Genomic DNA, 25,882 nt, shown 5'->3' with positions numbered 1-25,882 from the left:
CATTTACCAACGTGAAAATCAACAGCGAAAGGCAAAATGATTTGTTGTAAATTTGAAATCTGGAATAATTTTTAACAGGTATTCACTTAGATTTTAGCTTTTTAGGTTTTGAATTGGTAGAAAAATGGCTTTATTATGAAATTCCGAAGGGTTGGGTGAATGCACCTATGAAACTCGTGCGGTTCAGTACCTATAGCAGGGTTAAAAACCACTGATTTACACTGGAAAAAAATTAACTAGTTTTAAGGAGGTGTGTTTTTGCAGTGTATTGTTGGTATGCCTTTCAAGAATATGCAATTCAGTCATTCTTTTAACTAATTTAATAAGCATGTTATAACTATTTGGGTGACTGTTAATGGTTGTTTGGCCTGCAAAACATGCCATATCTGGAGAAATGGAGGTGGGGCTTGCTGTTGGTAACTTTCTCAAGTCACATTGGAATTAACGAATGTAGCCGTGGTGATAGCCGCACTTAGACTATACGGAAATATCTGTCATTGGAATTGTTCATAAATGTATATCCTTGTCGAGTTTATACTGCATGGTTGATGTAACCCGTAAATGCACATTGCACTGCCTTCTGCCGTCAGAAATTTTTATCCCCAAAAATATAATTCATCAGGAAGTGCCAACAAAAATATCATGTTAGTTCCGAAGTATCAATGGACAGGACAGAGCTTAGCAAAATCTGAAAGGGCTCTCTTTAAGTGTTCTCTATGCTTTTCACATATCAATTGTAAGAATTGAATTGTTCACATCTTCGATAACATACCACTTGCTGACAGCTGCCACAGTTATTCATTGTCTGTGGTTTTTATATCATAGCTGTTTAGTGCATGTTTCTCTTGAGGTCTGCCAATTAAGCTGCCCTATAGCTGACCTTTATGGTGATAGGCAGGACGCTGCCAGCACTTGCTTTATACTGCTGTCGAGACAAGCACTTTGATTACACTGACTGCTTCATTGCATGATGTCCTCTGGAAAGCCAGGAGCTGTCCGGAGAAGGCATCACCCCTTAAGTGCAAATGAAGGCCTGAGCTGTAGCCACTTGTCACACATACAAACATTACCTGTTTCCACATTCATCCCTGTGGTGTCATTTATTAATGAAGTGCAAGTTTTGCATTACCCCTGTGTCAAATTAAGCATTACCCAGACAGTCACTGGATTGATATAGTCGACCACAATCAGGATTGAACAATTGAGCTTCCTGCAGCATCAGTGGTAAAAGTGTAAAGATTATGTTAAGTTATTCAGCAAGTGATGAGAGAAGAGCAGGCCACTGACAGCAGGTATGTAGGTCACACAGGGGGAGGCCTCTTTTGCATCCCCCCCTTCTGTGTCTATTTTTGTGTCATCTGCTCCACCTCTCTTAGTTCCTAACTTAATCAGGTATTCACTTGCGGCTTCTCATCTCTGTCTAACTCTGGTAATGTTCTCCCTCTGCTCTCGACAAACCAATACAACTCGCACACTAGTTGGACTGCAGATTACAAATGACTAAAAATTGTAAATTACGATCATTTAGTATTATACTTTAATTTACACCAATTTAGTGACCAAAGCACTTTGTAGGCTCACATTCATCCATTCATTCATTCATTCATTCATTCATTCATTCATTCATTCACACAAACATTCATACTTAGTAGTGGAAGCATTAGACAGCGGGCAGTCAGTGCTGACTGTTTGTCGATTGAGCCATACAGTGGACGGGAAGTGTCAGATAATTTGCAAATTCCAAACGCTTTGCAAAAGAAAAAAATACGAACTGAAATAGCCACAACCCGAATGGAAAATGTTCGTTATAGACTTATAACAGAAGCAGACCTCTAATGTTAGGTGCTTATGTTATCACCCAGTAGCGATCATTTTATGAAATTAGCCACTAATGTTAGCTATTAAGATGTGTATGCGTATATCATATAATAGAAGTAAGCACACACTTACATCGCTACTCAATAAGTATTTCGGAAAAGTCTAATACAGAGCTGGTCACTAAGGCTAGGTTCATACTGCAGGTTTTACTGCACTGTTCCGATTTTTTGTCATATCTTGTTTTTCGCCTTGCCCATTCAGACTGCATTTGTCCATTGAGCCCGTTTAAGTATTTCGCACTAATTCGCAGTCCGACACGCGCTGAGGAAACTGACCCGTATGCGCAGAAGCATCAAGACAAATAACTACGCACTGTGCATGCATGACACACACATAAGCCTTATGTGTTTGCCCCAACTCGGCCATGTAAAGAATCTTGAAATACTGCTCATTTTGCGAGCACAGTAAGAAACCGAGCAATATCAGGCTTATCCTTTTCTTAATTGTATGTTTTTTATGACTATGGTCAAGCCCAACTCCTGCGTAGTTAAAGCTAGGTGCTAACGCTAATGAACAGCTACATCGCTTCCGTCTTGCGTGCCGCTCTCGCTCTTTGCTGACGTAATTGCTGCATGAATTCTGATTTGTGAGACTTGACAGTTCAGACCGCCGCCACATTCTGGAAAAATGTGGCCCAGATCGGATTTAAACCACATACGAAAGTGACCCAGATCGGATTTGAAATGGTCCACCTCTATGCGACTTGTCCCGTTCAGACTGTCAAGTTAATGCCTCACTCAAGTCGGAAAAACATGAAAAAATGGGATTCGTGCATTAAAACCTTCAGTATGAACCTAGCCTTAGTAATATCTACCAAAGTGTATCTACCATTGTTAAGTCTGCTTCCAAAGTGGTCATTTTGTATGCGCCACAAATGCAAGTAATCAACAGGTCAGTAAAGAAGATTTACTGGCTTTTCTGTATCTTGGAAAACATTCATTGTTCATTTTGCATGCATCTTTGAAAGAATACGTTGTCAACGCCGTGTTTTCTCCATTCATCTGTGTTTTTCTCTATTTTTTCACAAGGTCCTATCTCTTGGAACAAGCTTTGGTGATTTAATTCAGTTCTGAGGACCCTAACCCAATTTGGAGCCACAACAGTGCCATCATAGCTCCAAGGTTACCCAAACCCGCAGGGGAGCACAATGTAACTTAGTGTCCACAACTCCTCGACCTTTCTTATGCAGAAGAAAGGCAAAGTATCAATGAAGCCTCTTGTCTTCTGAGGCGGATAGCCAAAAGAGGGGCAGTCACAGAGTTTACAAAGCAGGCTTGTTTTCATCTCCTGGGCCAGCAGGTCACAGCTCAGTGCTCCTTAATTGGCTCAGATTGTCAGACAGTGTTCTGTCTGAAAGCAAAGAAAACTCCAGCTATGAAACGTTTACCCCCCTTGGACACAAGCTATTTTCCACCCTCTTGTTTTGAGAGCACAGGATCATACAGCTAAGCTATTTGCACAAGCCTCCACAACAAACGTAACATTAACATATGAAAATGGGCTTCTTTCCGCATTTACCAACTCATTAGTTCTTTTGGTTTGGAACTTGTTGAGGCCCACCGTTTCTTGTTTAACTTAAGCTGGGAGATGTTTTTAATTATCTGTGCATTTGGGCATATCAGGCCCTGAGCTATTTGCCCATGAAAAGTTTAATGAGGGGCTTTTCATGCTTGTTTAATATACATGGCCTTGGGCAGCCTAAGACCAAGTTAGTTATAGGCCACCCACTTTGTATTTGGATTTTAATTCCATTTTAGCCATTGAGAGAAATGAGAAATACTCTGATCCTGACCTTTGCATTTTCCTGAGTCCCTCAAAATGAAGTGCTGTTGGGCAAGCAATGGCCTTCCATCCTCTTAATAAAAGCTGCAAAATCTTAAGCTCTTCACCAGATAATCAGCTTAAGAAAATGCGGCAATGAAAGTGATTCAGTCCATAATTGATTTTCAAGTGTGATCTGGTCCATTTGGGCTTTTGGTACTTAAAGTGGAAGAAAATATCTGCGGTAATGAAAGGAGTCTGTTGTGGTCGGTTATGTCCACTTGATTGTCAGCAACCGGTTTCTTATTTGTGCCAGCTGATACCAAAGCTGCCTTGCTGAAACCAGATGAATAGAAGTTCTTCGAAAGGAAAGATGTAAGCAAACGTTTTGACCTTTACTTCCTTTGAATAAAAGAGTTGGTTGCAATCAGAGTGGTGTCATCTGAAAAGTAGCCAATGGTGTCATGATGGTAGGACCAGGCACTGAAGAATATGGAAGACAAGTGCAATCCTGTCAGACTCAATTCTTTTGAACTTGTGATTCAAGTGCCTCGGGGAGTTGTTCCTCCGGAGGTTGTCGTAATGTGTCTGGGCAAAAGATTTGCTTGCCATATTCGATCCAAATATCCTTTGATCTTTTCTGCTTAAAAAAAACCCCATTGCATTCCAGTGTCATTGTTATCTGTGATGGCACCCTCGGTTGTGGTGATCTTTCTCCAGAAATTTACGCAATCATCTGGTAAGCCAGGTTGGATTTTTCAGACCAGAATGATTGATCTCCATCTGCACTGAAAACCCAGCCACTCATTTTGGTTTTGGCTTCTGACATGCTGTCTTGATAAATTTGCACAAGCTTCTGTATTTTGCACTTTCTAAGTTGTTCAGTTTGGCTTGTCGTCTTTGGTTTATCAGATCTTGGCAATTTAGATCTTCAACCATACTTTCCCTGCTGATGGCACACTAGGCAATGTTCTCTCATAGCTGCGTAAGTGCTTCTGCCAATACTAGTCCTTCTCAAAAAATTAGAATATTGTGATAAAGTTCATTATTTTCTGTAATGTATTGATAAACATTAGACTTTCATATATTTTAGATTCATTACACACAACTGAAGTAGTTCAAGCCTTTTATTGTTTTAATATTGATGATTTTGGCAAAAAAGTCAAGAAAAACAAAAAATCCCTATCTCAAATAATTAGCATATTTTATCCGACCAATGCAAAAAAGTGTTTTTAATACAAAAAAAGTCAACCTTTAATTACCGTATTGGCCCGAATATAAGACGGTGTTTTTTGCATTGAAATAACACTGAAAAAGAGGGTGTCGTCTTGTATTCGCGGTCTAGACATTATACCCATTCACGACGCTAGATGGCGCCAGATATCATTGAAGCGATGTTCTGTCATGACAGATCTCAGCTACTCTTTTTAGTTTAACCAGTTTACATTATTTTATCGCAATGTTTTTCCTTATTCAGATTTGTTTCAAGACTACAGTTACAGTTAGACTTCACTTTGATGGTTAATGCAGTTATTGCGATTTTGTTGTTCTATCACAATAGATTGGTTTATTTACATTTCAAAAACCAGAAGCCATTCATTTACGAATGTGATTGCACTTTAGTTTAGTGTTCAGATATTAAGATTTGAATCAGGCAACATAACATGCTTTTTCTCTCAAATATATTGTTATAATCATTTGTTTCGGATGTACTGTAATTATTTTCTGTATAAAAAATAATTTGGTGTTCAAAAAGTCTTTCTTCAAACTTGAGTCTTGAAAAAGAGGGGGTCAACTTATAATCAGGGCTGTCTTATATCAGGGCCAATACGGTAATTATATCAGCTATGCACTCAATACTTGGTCGGGAATCCTTTTGCAGAAATGACTGCTTCAATGCGGCGTGGCATGGAAGCAATCAGCCTGTGGCACTGGTGCGGTGTTATGTAGGCCCAGGATGGTTTGATAGCGGCCTTAAGCTCATCCACAGTGTTGGGTCTGGTGTCGCTCAGCTTCCTCTTCACAATATCCCACAGATTCTCTATGGGGTTCAGGTCAGGAGAGTTGGCAGGCCAATTGAGCACACACCATTTACCAGTGGTTTTGCCACTGTGAGCAGGTGCCAGGTCGTGCTGAAAAATGAAATCTTCATCTCCATAAAGCTTTTCGGCAGATGGAAGTATGAAGTGCTGCAAAATTTCCTGATAGCTAGCTGCATTGACCCTGCCCTTGACAAAACACAGTAGACCAACACCAGCAGCTGACATGGCACCCCAGACCATCACTGACTGTGGGTACTTGACAGTGGACTTCAGGCATGTTGGCATTTCCTTCTCCCCAGTCTTCCTCCAAACTCTGGCACCTTGATTTCCGAATGACATGCAAAATTTGCTTTCATCTGAAAAAAGTACTTTGGACTACTGAGCAACAGTCCAGTGCGGCTTCTCTGTAGCCCAGGTCAGGCGCTTCTGCCGCTCTTTCAGGGTCAAAAGTGGCTTGACCTAGGGAATGCGGCACCTGTAGCCCATTTCCAGCACACGACTGTGCACGGTGGCTATGGATGTTTCTACTCCAGACTCAGTCCACTGTTTCTGCAGGTCCCCTAAGGTCTGGAATCGGCCCTTCTCCACAATCTTTCTCAGAGTGCGATCACCTCTTCTGATTGTGCAGCGTTTCCTGCCACACTTTTTCCTTCCCACAGACTTCCCACTGAGGTGCCTTGATACAGCACTCTGGGAACAGCCTATTCGCTCAGAAATTTCTTTCTGTGTCTTAGCCTCTTGCTTGAGGGTGTCAATGATAGCCTTCTGGACAGCACTCAGGTCGGCAGTCTTGCCCATGATTGTGATTTTGAGTAATGAACCAGGCTGGGAGATTTTAAACGCCTCAGGAATCTTTCGCAGGGGTTTTGAGTTATTTCGTTGATTCAGATGGTTATTGGGGTAACACACCAGAAACGTGAACGTCGCGTCAACGATCCCGCCGTGATAACGCAGTGAAGCAAGGCCGTTCAAGTCAATCAGCCAATGCACACCAGTCGCAGTGCGGTCACGTGTTGGACGCGTCCCAGAAGCGCTCAACACGTCGCACGCGGAAAGAACAGCAGAGTTTGTTTTTTGACGCGAGACGCGGCCCCCCTGCGTCAATACTACTAGGTAGGATCGGGCAGGCCGGAAGTCACTCGTGTAAAAATACGGTGGATCCGGTCAATTTTCAAAATAATATGCAATCGTAACTTACTTTTCTGAGTCCATCAGCTCGCTTGATGCTGTGGGTAGACCGTGTCACAGTTTTCTTGTGGTTGGTTTACTGCTGACTTCTCTGCTATAATAATAACCAACACGGCAGGACAGTATCAACTCTACTTTTAATCTCGGCGCATCAGTACCCCCGTGTTCAATACAAAACTGTTACGATCCGCGAATGCGGAAAACAAGATTGGACCCAAGAGCAGACAACAACTGAGGGAATAGTAACAAGAGTTTTTAATACAACTAAAAAACACGCGATCGCGGAAAAAGGGAGAATAACAAAAGGAGTCCGTGACAAGAGGTCGACGGGGATCAAATAACACTGAACTAAGCGAGGGCAGCAAGCCTCGAAAGTACAGGTGTCAAATGGCGAACAGCAAGCAAATATCTCGGCAACGTTGGCTTGGATCGCCGGCGTTATATACTAATGTTGAGTTGCTTGAATTAGCCGCAGGTGCGATGATGGGAACACCCACACCGCCGGCTCTGTAACGGAAAACAAAATCTAACCAGCAGCAGAATGTGACAAAAACCTTCCTACCACAACAAAACAAGTAGGAACTCATATTCACATAGTAACTAAAGTAATACAACATAAAATATAGAATATAAATGAATACTACATCACATTTGTAAAACATAAATACATAATAAAATAAATAATAGCCCATATAAATAAAATAAATTGAAATGAGCTAAAACACCTGTAATTAATGAATACGAATAATACAAATCCTGCTATATAATTAAATATGTTAATTTCTGCGTGGTGCGTTAACTTGAGAAAAACCATCAATAAAGCTTAGAAAAATGTTCATTAGAAAAAAAATCATTGAGGCATTTCATTTGTAAAATACATGTTAAAATCTTTGTCATTGGGATTGCTTTTCTCTTTAGCACATGACTTCTTTTTTGTTCTTTCTTTCAAAAAGAAAGCTGACCAATATGCGGGATCTGAAAGGCAAATGGTTGTTGTTTTATTATCTTTAAATACCCGCTATTCTCGCGCGATCTTGCAATCCTCGCGTGAACCGATCAAGCCGCTCCACTGACGCGCTGCTCGTGAAACGCGTCCTATGGGAATTGACTCCGAGTGTCACTGGTGTGTTATCGCGGCGGAATCGTTGACGCGACGTTCACGTTGCTGGTGTGTTACCGGGATTAGGTTAGTAGCTTCTGTAGAGTACCTTTCTGTGATATGCTAATTTTTTGGGATAGGGATTTTTGTTTTTTTTTTACTTTTTTTGCCAAAATCATCAATACTAAAACAATAAAAGGCTGGAACTACTTCAATTGTGTGTAATGAATCTAAAATATATGAAAGTCTAATGTTTATCAGTACATTACAGAAAATAATGAACTTTATCACAATATGCTAATTTTTTTAAAGGACTAGTACTTACCTTGTGACTTTGTTTTTAAGATTGTCTTTTAGGCTGGATTCAGTTGCAACTGACATGAAAATCTTGCAACAGCTTCGGTTTTATTTTTTTCTGCATGGAGTGGAGCCTTGCCTTGTTCTAACAATGGTCATATGTACTCAACCTCACTGGCTGATGGTCTGATTCATAGACTGCTCTGCCTAGTATCTTAGCACCCTTTTGGATAATACATCTTGAGGGGGAAAAAGTTATTTGGTTCTTCATCGGCTTCTGAATAAGTAACATATGCATAGCTTATTTAGTCTATGTTGAAAGCAGGGGTTCACCACAACAACTGTAGCTCGTTATCCCAGGGCTAATCAAGAACCAATTGCCCCCAGTTGTTACCTTCTCAATGCTTTTCGCTAGAATAAATGGGAGTAATTGTTTGCCTGTCTCTATATGAGGATGAGTTGCATCCAGCTATTCCTTCCTGGCTTTTGTCTTATGTAAGCAAATACCACACACTTGAGCTACTGATTGATTTTTCTATTGTGGATGTTTTCAATGAGCATCTAATTTTTCCCGCTCAAGTCACTCATCTTTGTGGAGTTTGTTTGTGTTCATGTCTGTCAGCAGAGCCGCGGATTAACTCCAAAAATTTTCACTACGCACACTGGTAATTTACATACCAAAAAGGAAAAAGCGAGACACTTTCAAGTGCCCCTCGGGGTCCATGGTCCAAGTGTTTGGAACCGCAAGTGTAAGCGATCTTGTTTCCTGCTGAGGGAGTCAATTCTGTCTACTGTTTTTCTACTCTTTTTCGTTATCCGCCCTCAGTGGAGTGAGCTTCTCCTTCACTAGAACCTTGACAGAGGAATGTTTTTCTCTCCCAACCCCCTACCTTGTTTATGTGTTTACCACAATGCAGACACACACTTCCCTAAATGATGGCCTCACTACTGCTAGCACACATGGGAGTGAAATTATACTGTGAATCAGACTAATGTTGCCTTGGAAAATCCATCTTCGTAGGACCGCATTCAAATTGTGAGATTTTTCCTTTTCTTCAATCACTAATTGGCAGTGGATTGGATTCTTTTGCAGCACTATTGTCTGCTGAAACAAAGCGCTAAAGCAGCATCTCAAACGAGGCCAAGTGCGTAAGTGAGCTCCTGCTGCTACACACTATGCTGCCGCTATGTTGCTATGCTAGCCTGGCTAATAAGGCAGACTTGACAGAAGCTCTCTTCCCACATGTCACAATATCCACATTTCACTGTCAGCTTCAATGTCAGCATCTGGCTAGTGGAGTTTCAATATGTAGAATTGATGAAAATATTTATACCTAACGCAAAAATAATTTATGATTATTGATACGGTTTGGTTGATTCTCAATCATGCATGAACATTTTAACATATGTTTTTACAACAAGTTTTGATGCATTTTGCAGTAAATCCTCTCTAATGAAACAAAGTAATCTTTCTAATTCTATTTTTTTTTTAATACAGTATTTTTGGCTTCACAGTGTGCTAAAAGCTTTGTCACCAATGCTTGCTCTGAAACTTATTATAATTTTTACCTTATCTAACCTCTTTTAAGAATTGATGCTTCATTCCTAAAACCTCAGCACTTAACTTGGTTTGTAGATGCTTATATCCCCTCAGGGCAAGTCTGTGCCGAGGAGAGGAATCCTCCGCGCACACACAAGTCTGAGACTGTTGTTGCTTCATCCTTCCTACTGTTAGACTAACAGGGATTAGAAACTTTGCTTCAGATAGTTGCATCAGATAAAACTCTGTTCTGTTTTTGGGGAAACTATTTCTGAATAAGCACAAGATAGCTAGAATAGGAAAGATGAAGGTTATATACAAAGGTGAATGTCAAAAAGTGATGCCCCTTCCACAAGCCGACAATGCAGCAGGTGATGACTTGAAACTAACGCTACAACGAATGATGTGATAGAAAAAAAAACCATTTCATTTTCTGATTGTTTACAACAAACTCATACGTCCTATGCCACTGTCATCCGAGGTCATTTAGCCAAGTTGCAGCCTAGTTACCAGCATCATTCCTTGTGTTTCTGGTGAGGATTTGACCTTCCCTGGCGGCTGCAGAATGCTTTTAATACTAGCTATTCTTTCACAGCCAAGCGGTTGTATTTCACGCTGCTGCTGGGCCGCCGCCGGGCCGCCGGGGGAGAGCCGGTATTTTTATGGTGTGCTTTGTTTGCCTGATTGTTGTTGCAAAAGGGGGAAGCGGCGAGGTTTGCTCAGGGAGTGAGGAAGAAGGAAGGAGTTGTGTGACTACAGAGATAACAGGCCGTATAGAGGATGTGGAAGGCGGTGTGGTGCAGGGGGGCTGCCTTACAGGGATGGCAGTTTGTAATTAATTTTGCACGCATCTCACTCCCTTCTCGCATATGTTTTCCTCGGCTTTTTTTAAAGTGCAACTCAAGGAAAGCACTGAATTTTCAGGCATGAGCGCCCATTAAGTTTAGATGTGAAACATGGAATATCACAGTACTGTATTTTGCTGCTCCCTTCAGTTTATACATTCAATTCATTTACTGTACCATCTAAGAATCATCTGTGCTTCACATTTCAGATGCTTCCGAGACTGCACCTGACACCAGCACTGGAGGTGAGCAAATCACTTATTTCTCCATCCTTGCCCCGCTTTCGTTGAACTGATATATTGCAAAAAGCCACCACCATTCACTGCCAACACTCTTTCCTCTTAAACCTTTCTTGCTTCACTGCAGCTTACAGAATCACAGTTTATATTAGCGACAAGAAAGATTGTAAACAGAAAAGACTTTGACGAGCAAAATCAAAAGACTTCTTTTGAGCACCTACCTAAAAGTCCTTGATAGTGTGGAGGACATGCCTTGAAGTCAGTGTTGGAATTACACACACTATTAATTCCCTCATTGGTAGAAATGAGCTGTGTTCATATTGCATTGTAGAACCCATAAGTTGAATGTGCATTGTTGTGTTTTCTTTTGGCGGCAGGATAGTTGAATATCAATTGGTAACATGTCTTTAGCTCTCTTGGGCAAGCTAATAGAATATTGCAAATGATTTGAACTTTTTATATAAAAATGAACTGCTTCTGATACAGTCGTATCACATACATACAGTACTGTGATGCATAGTGTGCACCGTGTGCATGTAGAGTACATGCAGTGGATGTAAAAAATGACAGGCTTTGGTGATGTAAAAAATGGGACTAAGGCAGTGTTTAATTTGTAAATCAAAAGGTGCTGGAACGCAAAGTACATATGACAGCGCAGGGATGACGAGACAGGCACAGGTCCTGGAAAATACGCAGAAAACGGTGCTGAAAACAACACACAAATGCCCACTTGCCATGTTGTTCTGACTTACAAGCCTCAATTTCAGATAATATCCATGGCATAAATATAATAACAACAATTTACAATTATTTAGGCTATACTCTGCACAGCACGGGCAATTGCCCATATAACCACTGGTGGGACTTACAGTACACAGTTGGCAATTAGTTTCTCAACAGGTCTAACTTGTAAAACATAAAAAAAAAAAAATGAAAAAAAATCTGAGATTACAATAAATAACAGAAATCTCCCATTATTATTATTTATTATAATAACGGGTGGGTTTGAGGAAACTGATTGGTCAGTTGCCTTGTATTAATCACGATATAACATGGCTAGATGATTAATACATGGCTAGCTTGCTTTTCGGACTCGTTTTGAACCATCTTCCTTCTCTTTGAAAAAGGACAGTAACATTTTTGACATGCTGAAATACCGTTTGATCCTGGCTGCTTGCTTACCAGATGCCGCAAATTTTCTAAGTTGGTATGTTTTTTTTTAATGTCAGACTTGTGATATGTTGGTCCAGCTTTTCAGTGCATCAACAAATCTCCGACTCATTCAAATAACGTTAAATTTTTATAAACAACATTGTTACCGGCATCCCCAAGGGGCCGCTGTCCCGTTTCAGTGTGGCCAGCATTCCTAATTTAGCGTAGAAGAAGTGGGCGAACGTAGGGGGAGCGAGAGAGAGAGTGAAAAGGAGAGTTGGGCGGGAGCGTGGTGTTAACCGGCTGACCCCCGCTGGTTTTTGTTTAGCTAATAAAAGTCTCCATGCAACAGCCATCTAAGGCGTCTCTGTGTTTTTATACACTACACCACCTCCCCGAAGGAAGAGCCGGAAGTAGGAGCGACGACGAACGAGCTACGGAAATTGCCGGTCCACATATTATTATTATTTTCAATACACCAGAGGTGCCGGATCTGTCCAAATAAGTCCCGGAACACAGGGAGGTACCAGATCTTTTTTCGGCAGGATCCGGCACAAATTAACCCCTGGACTAAGGCCAGTTTACATGACAAAAATCTTGCACAATAAGGTAAAACTGACGTTTTGCCGTTATTTTGATTCCGCGTTTGCATGACCATTATCTGTGGGGAAAACTTGGTGCACACAGAAGCGCAAAAGTGCATGATACCTCTAATTTGCTAATGTATTATGCATTCCCAATGTGTAGGTGGCAGCACCACCAAACCTTTATTCTTGCATGTAACCCTTGGTTCCCTTCTGCTGTTTCCTCTTTTGTCCTGGTCAAATAACAACATGGCAAAGCCCATCAGGCAGAGTAATAAATGACTTAGAATAGTTGACTAGATTCTTGAATAATGTTGAATGCAGTTAGGCCGTGTACAAGGTTGCTACTTGAAGACATGTTTTCATACACTGTCGGACCGTCCGCGTGCACTGACGTCATCAGTATCTCCATCCCCTTCGCTGACAAATATTATTGGAGCATTGTCACCACCTACTGTTCCGGAGTACGGAAGTCGATTGTTACCCAAAATTTACTATTGTGTTGTTAATTGTTTAGACAAGGGGTGTCAAAAAGATTCCACAAAGGGCCGCTGTGGGTGTTGGTTTGTGCTCCTATCAATCAAGCAAAGAGAGTTTAATCAGTGAAGTTTCTGCTAAAACAAGCAGCACCTGGCTGCAATCAACTGATTACACTTGTAAGCCACCAGATTTGTGAAAAGGTTTCTCGTTTGGTTGGAATGAAATCCAGCACCCAGTGCGGCCCTTTGAAGACCGGTTTGACGCTCATGGTTTAGACGACGACGACAGGGGCGAACGTTTTCAAGATTTCCACTCGGGAAAGCGTTTTCAAATTTATGCATTTTCAGCCCCCCAAAATGCCGTTGATGTATTTATGTAATGTAATTTAATGGGGCACTCCAGGAAAGTTTTTGCATCGTCACCCCCGTTGCCGTTGTCATGTCAACGCCCCCTATGATAAATCATTTAAAAACACTTCCCACCATTAGTCTGACCAATTACATATACGACCTTCTTTTCCTTTCGACTTTTCCCTTCAGGGGGTGCCACAGCGAATCAGTTGGCTCCATATAATCCTGTCCTCTGCATCCTCTGCTCTCACACCACCTACCTTCATGTCCTCTTTAACAACATCCATAAACTTCTTCTTTGATCGTCCTCTAGCCCTACTGGCTGCCATATAGAAATTCAGCATCCTTTTGCCAATATACTCACTATCTCTCCCCGCTGGACATGCCCAAACCATCTCAGTCTGGCCTCTCTGACTTTCTCTCTAAATCCTCTAACATGTGCTGTCCCTCTGATATGCTCATTCCTATCCATCCTGGTCACTCCAAAGAGCATCTTCATCTCTGCCACCTGCAGAGCTGCCTCCTGTCTTTTGCTCAGTGGCTCTGTCTCCAGACCAAACAACATAGCTGGTTATGGACCTTTGCCTGTTATTTTATTTGAAACTTCTATTACACACCCTAATTTAAAAAAATAGGATGCTAAGTTTGCATACCCTCTGAAAACCTATTGCCTGCCATTGATGGTGCAAGCTGTCCAGCGTTCGCTCATTCGGCCCGCTCAGTGAAAATGGCACTGAAACATGAGCATTTACAGACGTCCAATTCATTTGGACTGTGAGGAACGAGCAGCGATCGAACACACAAAAGCACCCCTAAAATAACACTTTACCTAGAAGTAAATTGTTGTGGTGGAAGAATAAAGCTTCAAGCTGTTTTGTTTTCCTGCTAGAACTAGAGCAAGTCACTTAGTCAAGGTGGAGGAAACTGTGAACGGTTCCAAATATCCGTCAGTATTAGCACAAAACCTTCAGGCTTGAGAGCAAAAATATACAGTGGGGCAAATAAGTATTTAGTCAACCACTAATTGTGCAAGTTCTCCCACTTGAAAATATTAGAGAGGCCTGTAATTATCAACATGGTTAAACCTCAACCATGAGAGACAGAATGTGGGGAAAAAAAAACAGGAAATCACATTGTTTGATTTTTAAAGAATTTATTTGCAAATAATGGTGGAAAATAAGTATTTGGTCAATACCAAAAGTTCATCTCAGTACTTTGTTATGTACCCTTAGTTGGCAATGACGGAGGCCAAATGTTTTCTGTACTCTTCGCAAGCCTTTCACACACTGTTGCTGGTATTTTGGCCCATTTCTCCATGCAGATCTCCTCTAGAGCAGTGATGTTTTGGGGCTGTCGTTGGGCAACACAGATTCTCAACTCCATCCGCAGATTTTCCATGGGGTTGAGACCTGTAAACTGGTTAGGCCTCTCCAGGACCTTGAAATGTTTCTTACGAAGCCACTCCTTTGTTGCCCTGGCTGTGTGTTTGGGATCATTGTCATGCTGAAAGACCCAGCCACGTCTCATCTTCAATGCCCTTGCTGATGGAAGGAGATTTTCACTTTAATCTCTCGATACATGGCCCCATTCATTCTTTCCTTTACACAGATCAGTCGTCCTGGTCCCTTTGCAGTAAAACAGCCCCAAAGCATGTTTCCACACCTATGTTTCACAGTGGGTATGGTGCAATTCAGTATTCTTTTTCCTCCAAACAAGAGAACCTGTGTTTCTACCAAAAAGTTCTATTTTGGTTTCATCTGACCGTAACACATTTGGCAGTGCAGGATTTGAGTCCCTGGCGGCGCATTGTGTTACTGATAGTAGCCTTTGTTACTGTGGTCCCAGCTCTCTGTAGGTCATTCACTAGGTCCATCCGTGTGGTTCTGGGATTTTTGCTCCCCGTTCTTGTTATCATTTTGACGCCACAAGATGAAGAGGGAGTTGAAAGTCCGTGTTGCCCATCGAAAGCTCCAAAACATCACTGCTTTAGAGGAGATCTGCATCGAGGAATGGGCCAAAATACCAGCAACAGTGTGTGAAAAGCTTGTGAAGAGTTAAACAAAACATTTGGCCTCCGTTATTGCCAACAAAGGGTACATAACAAAGTATTGAGATGAACTTTTGGTATTTACCAAATACTTATTTTCTACCATGATTTGCAAATACATTCTTTAAAAATCAAACAATGTGCTTTTCTGGGGGGTTTTCCACATTCTGTCTCTCATGGTTGAGGTTTACCAATGTTGACAATTATAGGCCTCTCTAATGTTTTCAAGTGGGAGAACTTGCACAATTAGTGGTTGACTAAATACTTATTTGCCCCACTGTATAAATATTTGAACTTTGGGTTTTCGTGGTAAATGGTGGTAGAATTGTGCCAACTCGCATTTAACAGGAGTTGTGGGGGAATTCTAAGAATACGAGGGTGTGCACACCTGTGCAACCACATTATTTCAGTTGTTTTACTTGCAGTCTTCTAAAGTTTCTTCTTGCTGTGAAGGTACGTAAGTTAGAGGTAACACTAAAGGTGTTTTTGTTTTATTTATACATCACAAAAATCTGTCGTCTGAAGAAGTGTCTAGACCTTTTTCTTTACCTCTGATGTGTTATTTTGCACTATTCTGCTGAGTAACAAATGAACATGACTATTGTGAAGACAATATATTCTCGTCTTTCAAGTGTGTGCTACATTTGTGCCTCTGTTCTCTTCTTCTCTTTGCACTTTAGAAGGGATAAAAGATCATGTTGAGAGTGCAGAGGAAACTCAACCCATTCTGACTGACGGCATTAGGTCCAAAGGTAAGGAAAGCATGGCAGATAGATTCGAATGTATTCAAAAGACTACAAAAGGAGAGCACAGCTGCTAAATTAAAATTCACTCCAACCTAAGGTTCCTTCGGAATTATTTAGCCAAATCTGCCGACCCACGCCGCGCAGCCGAGCGCGACACGGCGTCAACCCTCCTCGTCTCCGAGCTGTCTCCCCCGCAGAGCTCGTGCTCTCCTCCCCATCTGTCTCCATCTCTTAGTCTTCGCAGGCAAAGACATCAGGCAGGCAGTCTTTACGTGCTCCTTCAGGGCCAAATGCATTTGTAAATGCACCTCCTCCCAACCCCATTTCAGGTCCACAGCTATGACCCTGATATTTTGGTATAAATGTGTCAGCACGTCTGCAGAGATTGAGTGTGATAAATTGCCCGCAAACTCCACGATCAGACGTTCAATAAATCAAGTGTGCAATACATATTATTCCAAGGTGCGGACAAGACGGACTGTAGGGGCAATAATCATGCAAATAAATCATACTTGATAAGAATACCACGCTGTTATTCTCAGGCCCCCACTGAGATTCGGCCGTAATAAAGGGGTGTGTAATTTCAATGAAGTAGTAATAAGAATTTGGATGTCTTCATGTGTTCTGCAGTTGTTATTCTTTTATGTAGATCAGTGATCCCCAACCACCGGGCCGGGGATCGCATTTGCTACCGGGCTGCAGAGAAATAATAATTTGTTAACAACCGCCTCAGGCCTGTGCCTCCTGACACATCTATACCAATCCGAGTGGACATGTGTGTACGTCGCACTCTAGTGGTTGGCCACCCTTACTGGGGTGTTTGCAGCCCAGGTCAGTCAATGTAAACAGTAACGTTAGCCGCTGTTGGCTCTGTGATGCGGGCAGCACAGTCTTTGGACAGCTTTTTTACAGACAAAAGGCCAGCTGCTGAGCCTACAACCAAGTCCATTCTGCATAGTATGTGGCTAATAGCTAGCAAATGAGGCACCAAAAGCGAATGCACTGAGAGCATCATACATTACCTCAGCACATGCCTATTCACGATTGCAAATAATACCGTAATTTCCCGAATATAACGCGCACTTTTTTTCCCCCCAAAATCAACTTGTAAAATCATGGTGCGCATTATTAACGGGTAAATGGATGGAGACAGAACTATATACAGTATATATTACATATAATATATATATATATGTATATAAAAATATAATATAATATAATAAAAAACAATATATAATAATAATATAATAAAAATATAAATTTTCTTTTTATTGACACGGCCACGTTGTGTCGAATATAACATATGCGGCGATCCGTTGCCGACCATTACAGTACGTGACGTCACCATTTTGTTTCGGTAATACTTCACTCTGATCGGCCGAATGATTTCGTCTGTGTTAAATTCTGCTTTTTTCACTTTTCATAAAGCACATAATTTAGTTTCTTAAATTCATTTGAGTCAACGTTTATTGCAGCTCTGCAACTCGGACCATAACAACGTAACAAAACAGACTTCCTGTGTGTGTCCGTCAACTACAGTGCCTTGCAAAAGTATTCGGCCCCCCTGAATCTTGCAACCTTTCGCCACATTTCAGGCTTCAAACATAAAGATATGAAATGTATTTTTTTTGTCAAGAATCAACAACAAGTGGGACACAATCGTGAAGTGGAACAACATTTATTGGATAATTTCAACTTTTTTAACAAATAAAAAACTGAAAAGTGGGGCGTGCAATATTATTCGGCCCCTTTACTTTCAGTGCAGCAAACTCACTCCAGAAGTTCAGTGAGGATCTCTGAATGATCCAATGTTGTCCTAAATGACCGATGATGATAAATAGAATCCACCTGTGTGTAATCAAGTCTCCGTATAAATGCACCTGCTCTGTGATAGTCTCAGGGTTCTGTTTAAAGTGCAGAGAGCATTATGAAAACCAAGGAACACACCAGGCAGGTCCGAGATACTGTTGTGGAGAAGTTTCAAGCCGGATTTGGATACAAAAAGATTTCCCAAGCTTTAAACATCTCAAGGAGCACTGTGCAATATTGAAATGGAAGGAGCATCAAACCACTGCAAATCTACCAAGACCCGGCCGTCCTTCCAAACTTTCTTCTCAAACAAGGAGAAAACTGATCAGAGATGCAGCCAAGAGGCCCATGATCACTCTGGATGAACTGCAGAGATCTACAGCTGAGGTGGGAGAGTCTGTCCATAGGACAACAATCAGTCATACACTGCACAAATCTGGCCTTTATGGAAGAGTGGCAAGAAGAAAGCCATTTCTCAAAGATATCCATAAAAAGTCTCGTTTAAAGTTTGCCACAAGCCACCTGGGAGACACACCAAACATGTGGAAGAAGGTGCTCTGGTCAGATGAAACCAAAATTGAACTTTTTGGCCACAATGCAAAACGTTATGTTTGGCGTAAAAGCAACACAGCTCATCACCCTGAACACACCATCCCCACTGTCAAACATGGTGGTGGCAGCATCATGGTTTGGGCCTGCTTTTCTTCAGCAGGGACAGGGAAGATGGTTAAAATTGACGGGAAGATGGATGCAGCCAAATACAGGAACATTCTGGAAGAAAACCTGTTGGTATCTGCACAAGACCTGAGACTGGGACGGAGATTTATCTTCCAACAGGACAATGATCCAAAACATTAAGCCAAATCTACAATGGAATGGTTCAAAAATAAATGTATCCAGGTGTTAGAATGGCCAAGTCAAAGTCCAGACCTGAATCCAATGGAGAATCTGTGGAAAGAGCTGAAGACTGCTGTTCACAAACACTCTCCATCCAACCTCACTGAGCTCGAGCTGTTTTGCAAGGAAGAATGGGCAAGAATGTCAGTCTCTCGATGTGCAATGATAGAAACATACCCCAAGCGACTTGCAGCTGTAATTGGAGCAAAAGGTGGCTCTACAAAGTATTAACGCAAGGGGGCCGAATAATATTGCACGCCCCACTTTTCAGTTTTTTATTTGTTAAAAAAGTTGAAATTATCCAATAAATTTTGTTCCACTTCACGATTGTGTCCCACTTGTTGTTGATTCTTGACAAAAAATTAAAATTTTATATCTTTATATTTGAAGCCTGAAATGTGGCGAAAGGTTGCAAGGTTCAAGGGGGCCGAATACTTTTGCAAGGCACTGTATATCTCGCGAAACTCAAACGAAATAACAATAGTTCCTATTGTTAGTGTCGTGTCGACAGCGATGAGCTCTCTCGGATTTCCGACTTACGTTCTCACTTTCATTTTACCGTATCAATCCATGGAAGAAACATTTATTCATCATGATGAAACGAGTTATACAGCAGCCTTTAAAAGAAAAGTCACATCTGTTTTGTTTTCTCCTAGATTCTGGTAAGTTGAAGAAGTTGTCAAATCATATAATTACCGTAAATATTGTCAGTTTATGATAATGTTTTGTTTGAGCTGTGTTTTACCAGTCTGTAAAATGACATTTCTGTATCTGTACACGAGCTCTGTTTTCTTGTATTCTTTTATTTATTGGTGCTAAAATTAGGGTGCGCGTTATAAACGGGTACACTAATTTTTCCTAGATTTTACAAGTAAATTTGGGGTGCGCAATATACACGGGTGCGCCTTATATTCGGGAAATTACGGTATATTATGCTTGAGACCAAGGATATTTGTTGATTAGTTTTAAGAAAGGTCGCTGTTAAAAAAAAGGTTGATTCAGCGTCTAGTGAGTTGCATTTTTCCTGCACTTAATGTTCGTTTTTAGCCCTGCAATGTTACTTTATATTTATTGTAATTTTTGCCACACATTGCCGGTCCATGAAAAAAAGGCCCACGTCACATCGGTCCGTGGTGCAAAAAAGGGTTGGGGACCACTGATGTAAATGAAGATTATCCCGTTCCAGCATGAAAAAAAATTTTGGCAATGACTGTGAACACTTAGTTGGGCTTAAATCAAAAACGTAGTATAACATTATTTTTGGGGAAAAGGACAAAAACAAACAGGTCTTAAAATATTTTGAGTCAGTCTCTGAACATCTCCAACTTTTAATGAATGTTTCTCTGGGTAGATTTGACCAAGATAGTCAGACCTCATGTCTGCAAGTTTGAATAACAAAAAGGAAACACAGTTGCACACAACACTATTGTACGTTTAAATGAATTTTGGAAGCCGAAATGAAAGTCCGCCACTATAATAATTCAGAAAATAACTTTATTTCCTGTGTAGACGTTGCCGAGAAGAAAGAATGACCGCCAGAGGGAAGGACAATCGACCTCATCTGACAGCCAGCAAACTGAGTGAAGACCATTCACAAGCGAATTAGACAAACCCAATTGCGGGTTGGGTTCTGTCACAGGTTCAGGACATCCAGTTGTTCACATTTCCAGCTTCGTTTTGCCCTTTTTCTTATTTGTTAATACAACCCTTAGACTTAATGTGTGTATATGAAAGCTTCCGGAGGAACTTGAACATATCAACAAGAAAAGATGAGCCATACCTCACTGCGTCATAACATTGCCATGGTGCGAGCTGAATGTGATGAAATGAAGCGAGTCTCTTTGTGCAAGGTGCAAACATGCTGGCTGTCCATGCCGGGTTCACACATGTGAGGTTTTGTTCAAACAGGTTAAATAGCTCCCTTTATAGTCCTAACACAATGCTTCAGTTCAAGCTACTTTGATTCAAGGTTGTTTTTTTCTTTAACTTTCTTGGAAATGCTCTCCTAAACTTATTTTTCTTAACACCCACGTATCAAAAAATTATGATTGTCTCTTAACAAATAGACTTGCGCTCTCCCTTTGCCTTTTCTTCACCATTCCGTGTGCATGCCAGCAAATTACTTCTACAAAAGTGAGTCATTTCTGCTTGTCTCCTTTTCAGATTGTCTAATATTGTGGAAGACTGCCTTATTTCACATCAATCATGCAATCGCTATCATGTAATTAAAGAGATGGTTCAAGTATTATTTCAAAGTTCTGTTTTCAGATTTAATTTCATCATGTAAGTCACAAAATGACTAGCACCTGTTGATTGTTGAGTTGATTCAAAGGATTTTTAGTTCAATGTTCCTTATGGCTCACTTGCAGTGTTGCCACACTGAAGAGCAAACGCGTTTGAGTTTTACGAAACGATGCCTTCATACTTTGATGTTTGCTTTACGAAAATATAACTGAAAGAACTAATAAAGATTGAAATGAGAGCCGTGTCTCGCTTTTGAATGCCACACGTCTAATTTTGCCTGATGACAAGATCTCATGTTTTATTTAATTCTGATTGCATCGGCTACCGTTAACATTACCTCAGCTCATACATTATACGCGAGCCGCTGTAACAGAGCAATCAGTCGGCCGTCTCAGGGTAGACAGGAATAATTAGTGCGTCCTGTGATCTCCTGCATACTACCTCTCAGGCGTCCCCCTGAATTAAATTGAGACAGAGATGCGTGACAGACCTTCTCACCTCAGAAACCCACAGAGAAAAGCAAGTTTTATACTGTGCCAGTGCCTCCGGTGGATGCGTTCGACATCAACAAGGTTGGCGTATGAGGAAGAAAGCATTGAGGAAGAAAGAAGCTTCAGAGTTTGTGGCTGCGTGCTTGCCACTTTGCCACCTGCGATGTTGGCAGGTTGAAGCAGTGATGGAGTGTCCAACAAGGTGGGTGGCACTGAAACAAAATATACCTTATTTTATGGGCTATAAGTCACTTATAACATCATTTGGTAAGGCCTGCGTCCATAGGTGGAGTTTGACCTTTGGGGCGGGGGGTGCACAACATGTTGTTGACCCCAAAACGCAGTGTCAGCAATAAAATTAACTTACAAGAATATTTAAAATAATAAGTTGACAATTAGCGTTTTTTTTTTGTTCCCCATCATTCTTGAAGGGAATTCTAAATCAGGCTGCTTAGGCAATGCTTTTCGTCGTCATCCATTGAATTTGGTACGCCCGCCGGTATCGTGCCAATGTAGTTCGCCAGTCAAAAATTGTGTCCCCTGGGCGGAGCCATATGGAAGTAGATTTGTGTCTTTATTATTCAATCCAAAAAAAAGTTGCTTCAATCAAAATATATATTTTCAACCCAAAAAAAAGTCGCTTCAATCAAAAAAAAAAAAAAAGAATGTGTTTGAATGCAAAAATAAATTTGAAACTCAAAAAAATGCACGTGAAAGCTATTTTTCTTTGATTTAATTTTATTTTTTTTAATTTTTTGATTGAAGCAACTTTTTGATTGAAGTAATTTTGGCTAGGACGTTTTTCTCATTATTCAATCAAAAAATAAGTTAATTCAAAAAATATCGATTTTCAAAAAGAAAATTCCCTTCAATTAAAAAAAAGGAAAAATGTCAATCATGGAAAAAAAGTTTTTGAATGCGAAAAAATATTTGAGATTGAAAAATTTGCATATGAACACGATATTTTTCATTGAAAAAGTTTTCTTTGATTGAAGCAATCCTTTTTGTGTTTGGGCCATATTATAATTAGGACATTTTTATCTAAATCATTCAATCCCCCCAAAAGTTGCTTCAATCAAAAAAAAATGTTTTAATTAAAAAAAAAAAATCATTTTTAAAAATATGTTTCTCTATTATATATATATATATTTTTTTTAATTATATGCAAAGCAATTTACTGTCTAAGGTGCTCGAAAAATACTTTCGACCCATTATAAAAATGTTTTTCTGTTCATTTAATTCATTTCCGTTGCAGTTTTATTGCTTTTCAACGTTATATATATATATAAAGGAAAGTCAATTACATGCAATGACACTTTTCGGCCACCAGGGGGGGCCTGGCCCCCTTGGCTCCCCCTTAAAATCCGCTTATGCCTGCGACTTATCACTTATGTTTTTTTGAGACCGCCTGCAAGAAGGACTCAAAAAGCTACTTGCTTCTTTCATTTTCTTTATTTGGTGAATATAGTAGGATAGTTACTCCTCCGTTATTCCTGGAAATATCAGAATAACATTTAGTGTTATATATAAATATATTAGGGCTGGGCAATATGGCCTAAAGTACATAACATGGTAAATTGAGCAGATTTACCTCGATAACTGTAAATGACGATAAATTAGCCCAAACGGACGGTTAAATAATTTGAAAATCTGAATCAATGCGTGACATACAAATTGTTTCTTGTTGATTTATTTACTAAATTTCAATTTAACATATTTAAATAAATGTACATGCAGTCTAAACATTAAGTATATAAAAATTTCTTGTAAACCATAAGAATTAAGTATGAACATTTATAACTGCTTATACAGCTTACTGCTTTTTGGTATACCCAGGGGTGGACTGGGACTAAAAAGCAGCCCTGGACTTTGACCCAGCCCAGCCCACAAGAGTCACTGTACGAACGGAAACATAGACCCTCTAGAGCAGGGGTCCCCATCCGCCGGGCCGCGGACCGGTACCAGTCCGTGGCGCATTTGCTACCGGGCCACACAGAAATAATATTTTATTAACGACCGCATTCTGGCCGAATTAACTTTGGCCTGTGCCCCTGCTTAACACATCAATATCCCTGTCTACTCTAGATATAATACCATTGTATAGATTAGAACGTCGTCATAGAAATCCATTGATTGGACTGCAAGCAGTACATCTTGTTTTGTATATATAAAATATATCTATGTGCGCTTGTCCTCCATAATAACGTATGACTAATCCCCAGGCGCAGCACATTTGAATATCCTGACAGCGCTACGAGAACACTGAAAACCTTGCTACAATTTCCAACATCGCATCTTTGTGAAGCGAGCTTCTTAATTAATGCTAAACGACACGGCGAAGGCGTTAACGGTGAGCTAGCGGTGTGCAGCCAACATGGCAGGAGGGGTCTGAGGAGAACTTTTGTTCATCCACGATCAAACGTCAGTTAATATTCCTTTCTTTAAAGAAAGTTTGTAGTGTTTACTTTGGAATCTCTGCATTCGCGGCCATTTTTAATGTTACGCGCATGCGCAGAACTGCATATTTGCAGTTTTTGATGGGTTGCAAAATTGTCAAAACACTGATCCGTGAAAAAAAGACCCAAATCACACCGGTCCGTGGTGCAAAAAAGGTTGGGGACCCCTGCTCTTGAGGGGTCCGGGGGCATGCACCCCCGGGAGAATTTTTTTTTTTTACATTTTATTGTAAAATGCATCAATTTTGTGCACTTTGAGAGAAAAATGAAGCAGCAATGAAAAAACTACACATTGCATTATTATACTTTTTAACTTGACTACTCAATGAGAAATTATTAGCACAGTCCAGGGATCACTGTAGAACCAGAAAAGGGAGGAGACTGCCTGAAGCACAAAGAAAACATTGTATGTTTTATGATAAATCACAATGAAAAGAGGCTGTAATTATACATTTTAACTTGAATACTCACTGAGAAATGAACAGAGCACTCAAGATCTCTATGTAGAACCAGAAAAAGGAAGGAGGCTATATTTCTTCTGAATTAATATTGCTGCTGCGTGTGCATACATTGTTATACAGCTAAAATATTTTTTCGTAGGAGAGAGATAGTAGGACTAGCATACTGTAACTTGACACGATTGCAAACGGGGACATGGACTAGCTGGCACTAACCCTTTAATGGCCATTTATTTCATTTAAAATGTAGCTACCTGGTGGATAACAATTGCCAATATACCTAGCAAGTAACCCTCTTCATGCCTACTTACTTGCCCTGCGCTTGTCTGGGGAACTTCCACTAGCTCATCATTACCTTCTCCCTCGTCTGTTGTCTCTCCCTGCAGCGGCTGCACGTGAGAGCGCCTGCCGCTCCCACTCTCACCATCGCCAGGGGCTGGGCTGTTGCTAGCCAGCATTCCCGTTGCAGCCAGACTGCTGCTTGCAAACATGTGTGTCAACTTGTGACATTTCAATGCTTCGCTCTCGAGTTTCTTCAGTTTTTTTCTCTCTAACCTTCTCCGCGCCACCCTTCTCATTTCTTTTTTTGCCATCACCATCCATATTGTTTATCCTTGCTCGTCGCTATTTTGCTCCCAAAAAGTAAAGTACTCTGTGCTTTCTTCGTTCTTCTCCTATCAAATTGGCGGTTAACAGCCAGGCGCATTGCTGCAACCTGTCGGATTGTATGCGAACTGTAGATAATCATTGAGGATAGGGGGGAGAAAACAGTGATGTATGTATGGCTGCCGCCATCCGTCCAGGGCACCAGCCATTCTGTCATCCTCCAGAAGCTACAGATTACCAGTCCGCCCCTGGGTATACCACCCGGCTCTAATATACAGTATATACAGTGATCCCTCACCACTTAACGCTTCAAAATTTGCGCTCTCAGTCCATCGCAGATTTTTTTTTTCCAATTCAAAAAATTAATAAATACAGATGAGCTGTCCCAATCCAATCACTCTCCCTTCTGCTGCTTTTTCTTGGTTGGGCAGTGCACTGGAGTTTCTTATTAAAGTTAACGATGATTGACAGACGTTAAGGTTCCATCTTGCCAGAGATGCTTGGAAGCCTGAACTTCAAAGTGCCGCATGCGTCAATCATCGTTTAGCTTGTTAAATAGTTTGTGCCTCACTCAATGAAGCATTTACCAAAGACGAGCATTTTTCTACTTTATTATTGTTTAAAAAAACATTTTTTTAAATATGTATATGTTTCCTTTTTTTAATTATACTTT

The 25,882-nt window shown here is 40.7% G+C and overlaps 1 protein-coding gene across 5 annotated transcripts in view; it reads left to right on the top strand.

Annotated features, from left to right (window-relative positions):
* Positions 1-22,325, top strand: part of macrod2 (mono-ADP ribosylhydrolase 2) — a 724,457-nt gene extending 702,132 nt beyond the window's left edge. For 2 of the 5 annotated variants that reach the window (XM_057848773.1, XM_057848772.1), the window contains 3 exons: positions 10,860-10,895; positions 16,183-16,254; positions 20,464-22,325. In XM_057848773.1, coding sequence (XP_057704756.1) covers positions 10,860-10,895; positions 16,183-16,254; positions 20,464-20,486 — 131 coding nt within the window. In that variant the 3' untranslated portion in view covers positions 20,487-22,325. The remainder of the gene's footprint in view (positions 1-10,859; positions 10,896-16,182; positions 16,255-20,463) is intronic. The other 3 variants (XM_057848771.1, XM_057848770.1, XM_057848769.1) reach the window with 3 other exon arrangements.
* Positions 22,326-25,882: the final 3,557 nt, after the last annotated feature.

This window comes from Corythoichthys intestinalis, chromosome 10, assembly GCF_030265065.1.
Source record: "Corythoichthys intestinalis isolate RoL2023-P3 chromosome 10, ASM3026506v1, whole genome shotgun sequence".
In the NCBI taxonomy this organism is placed as follows: domain Eukaryota; kingdom Metazoa; phylum Chordata; class Actinopteri; order Syngnathiformes; family Syngnathidae; genus Corythoichthys; species Corythoichthys intestinalis.
Note: the sequence above shows the minus strand (reverse complement) of the source record. Positions and strands in the feature narration are given on the sequence as shown.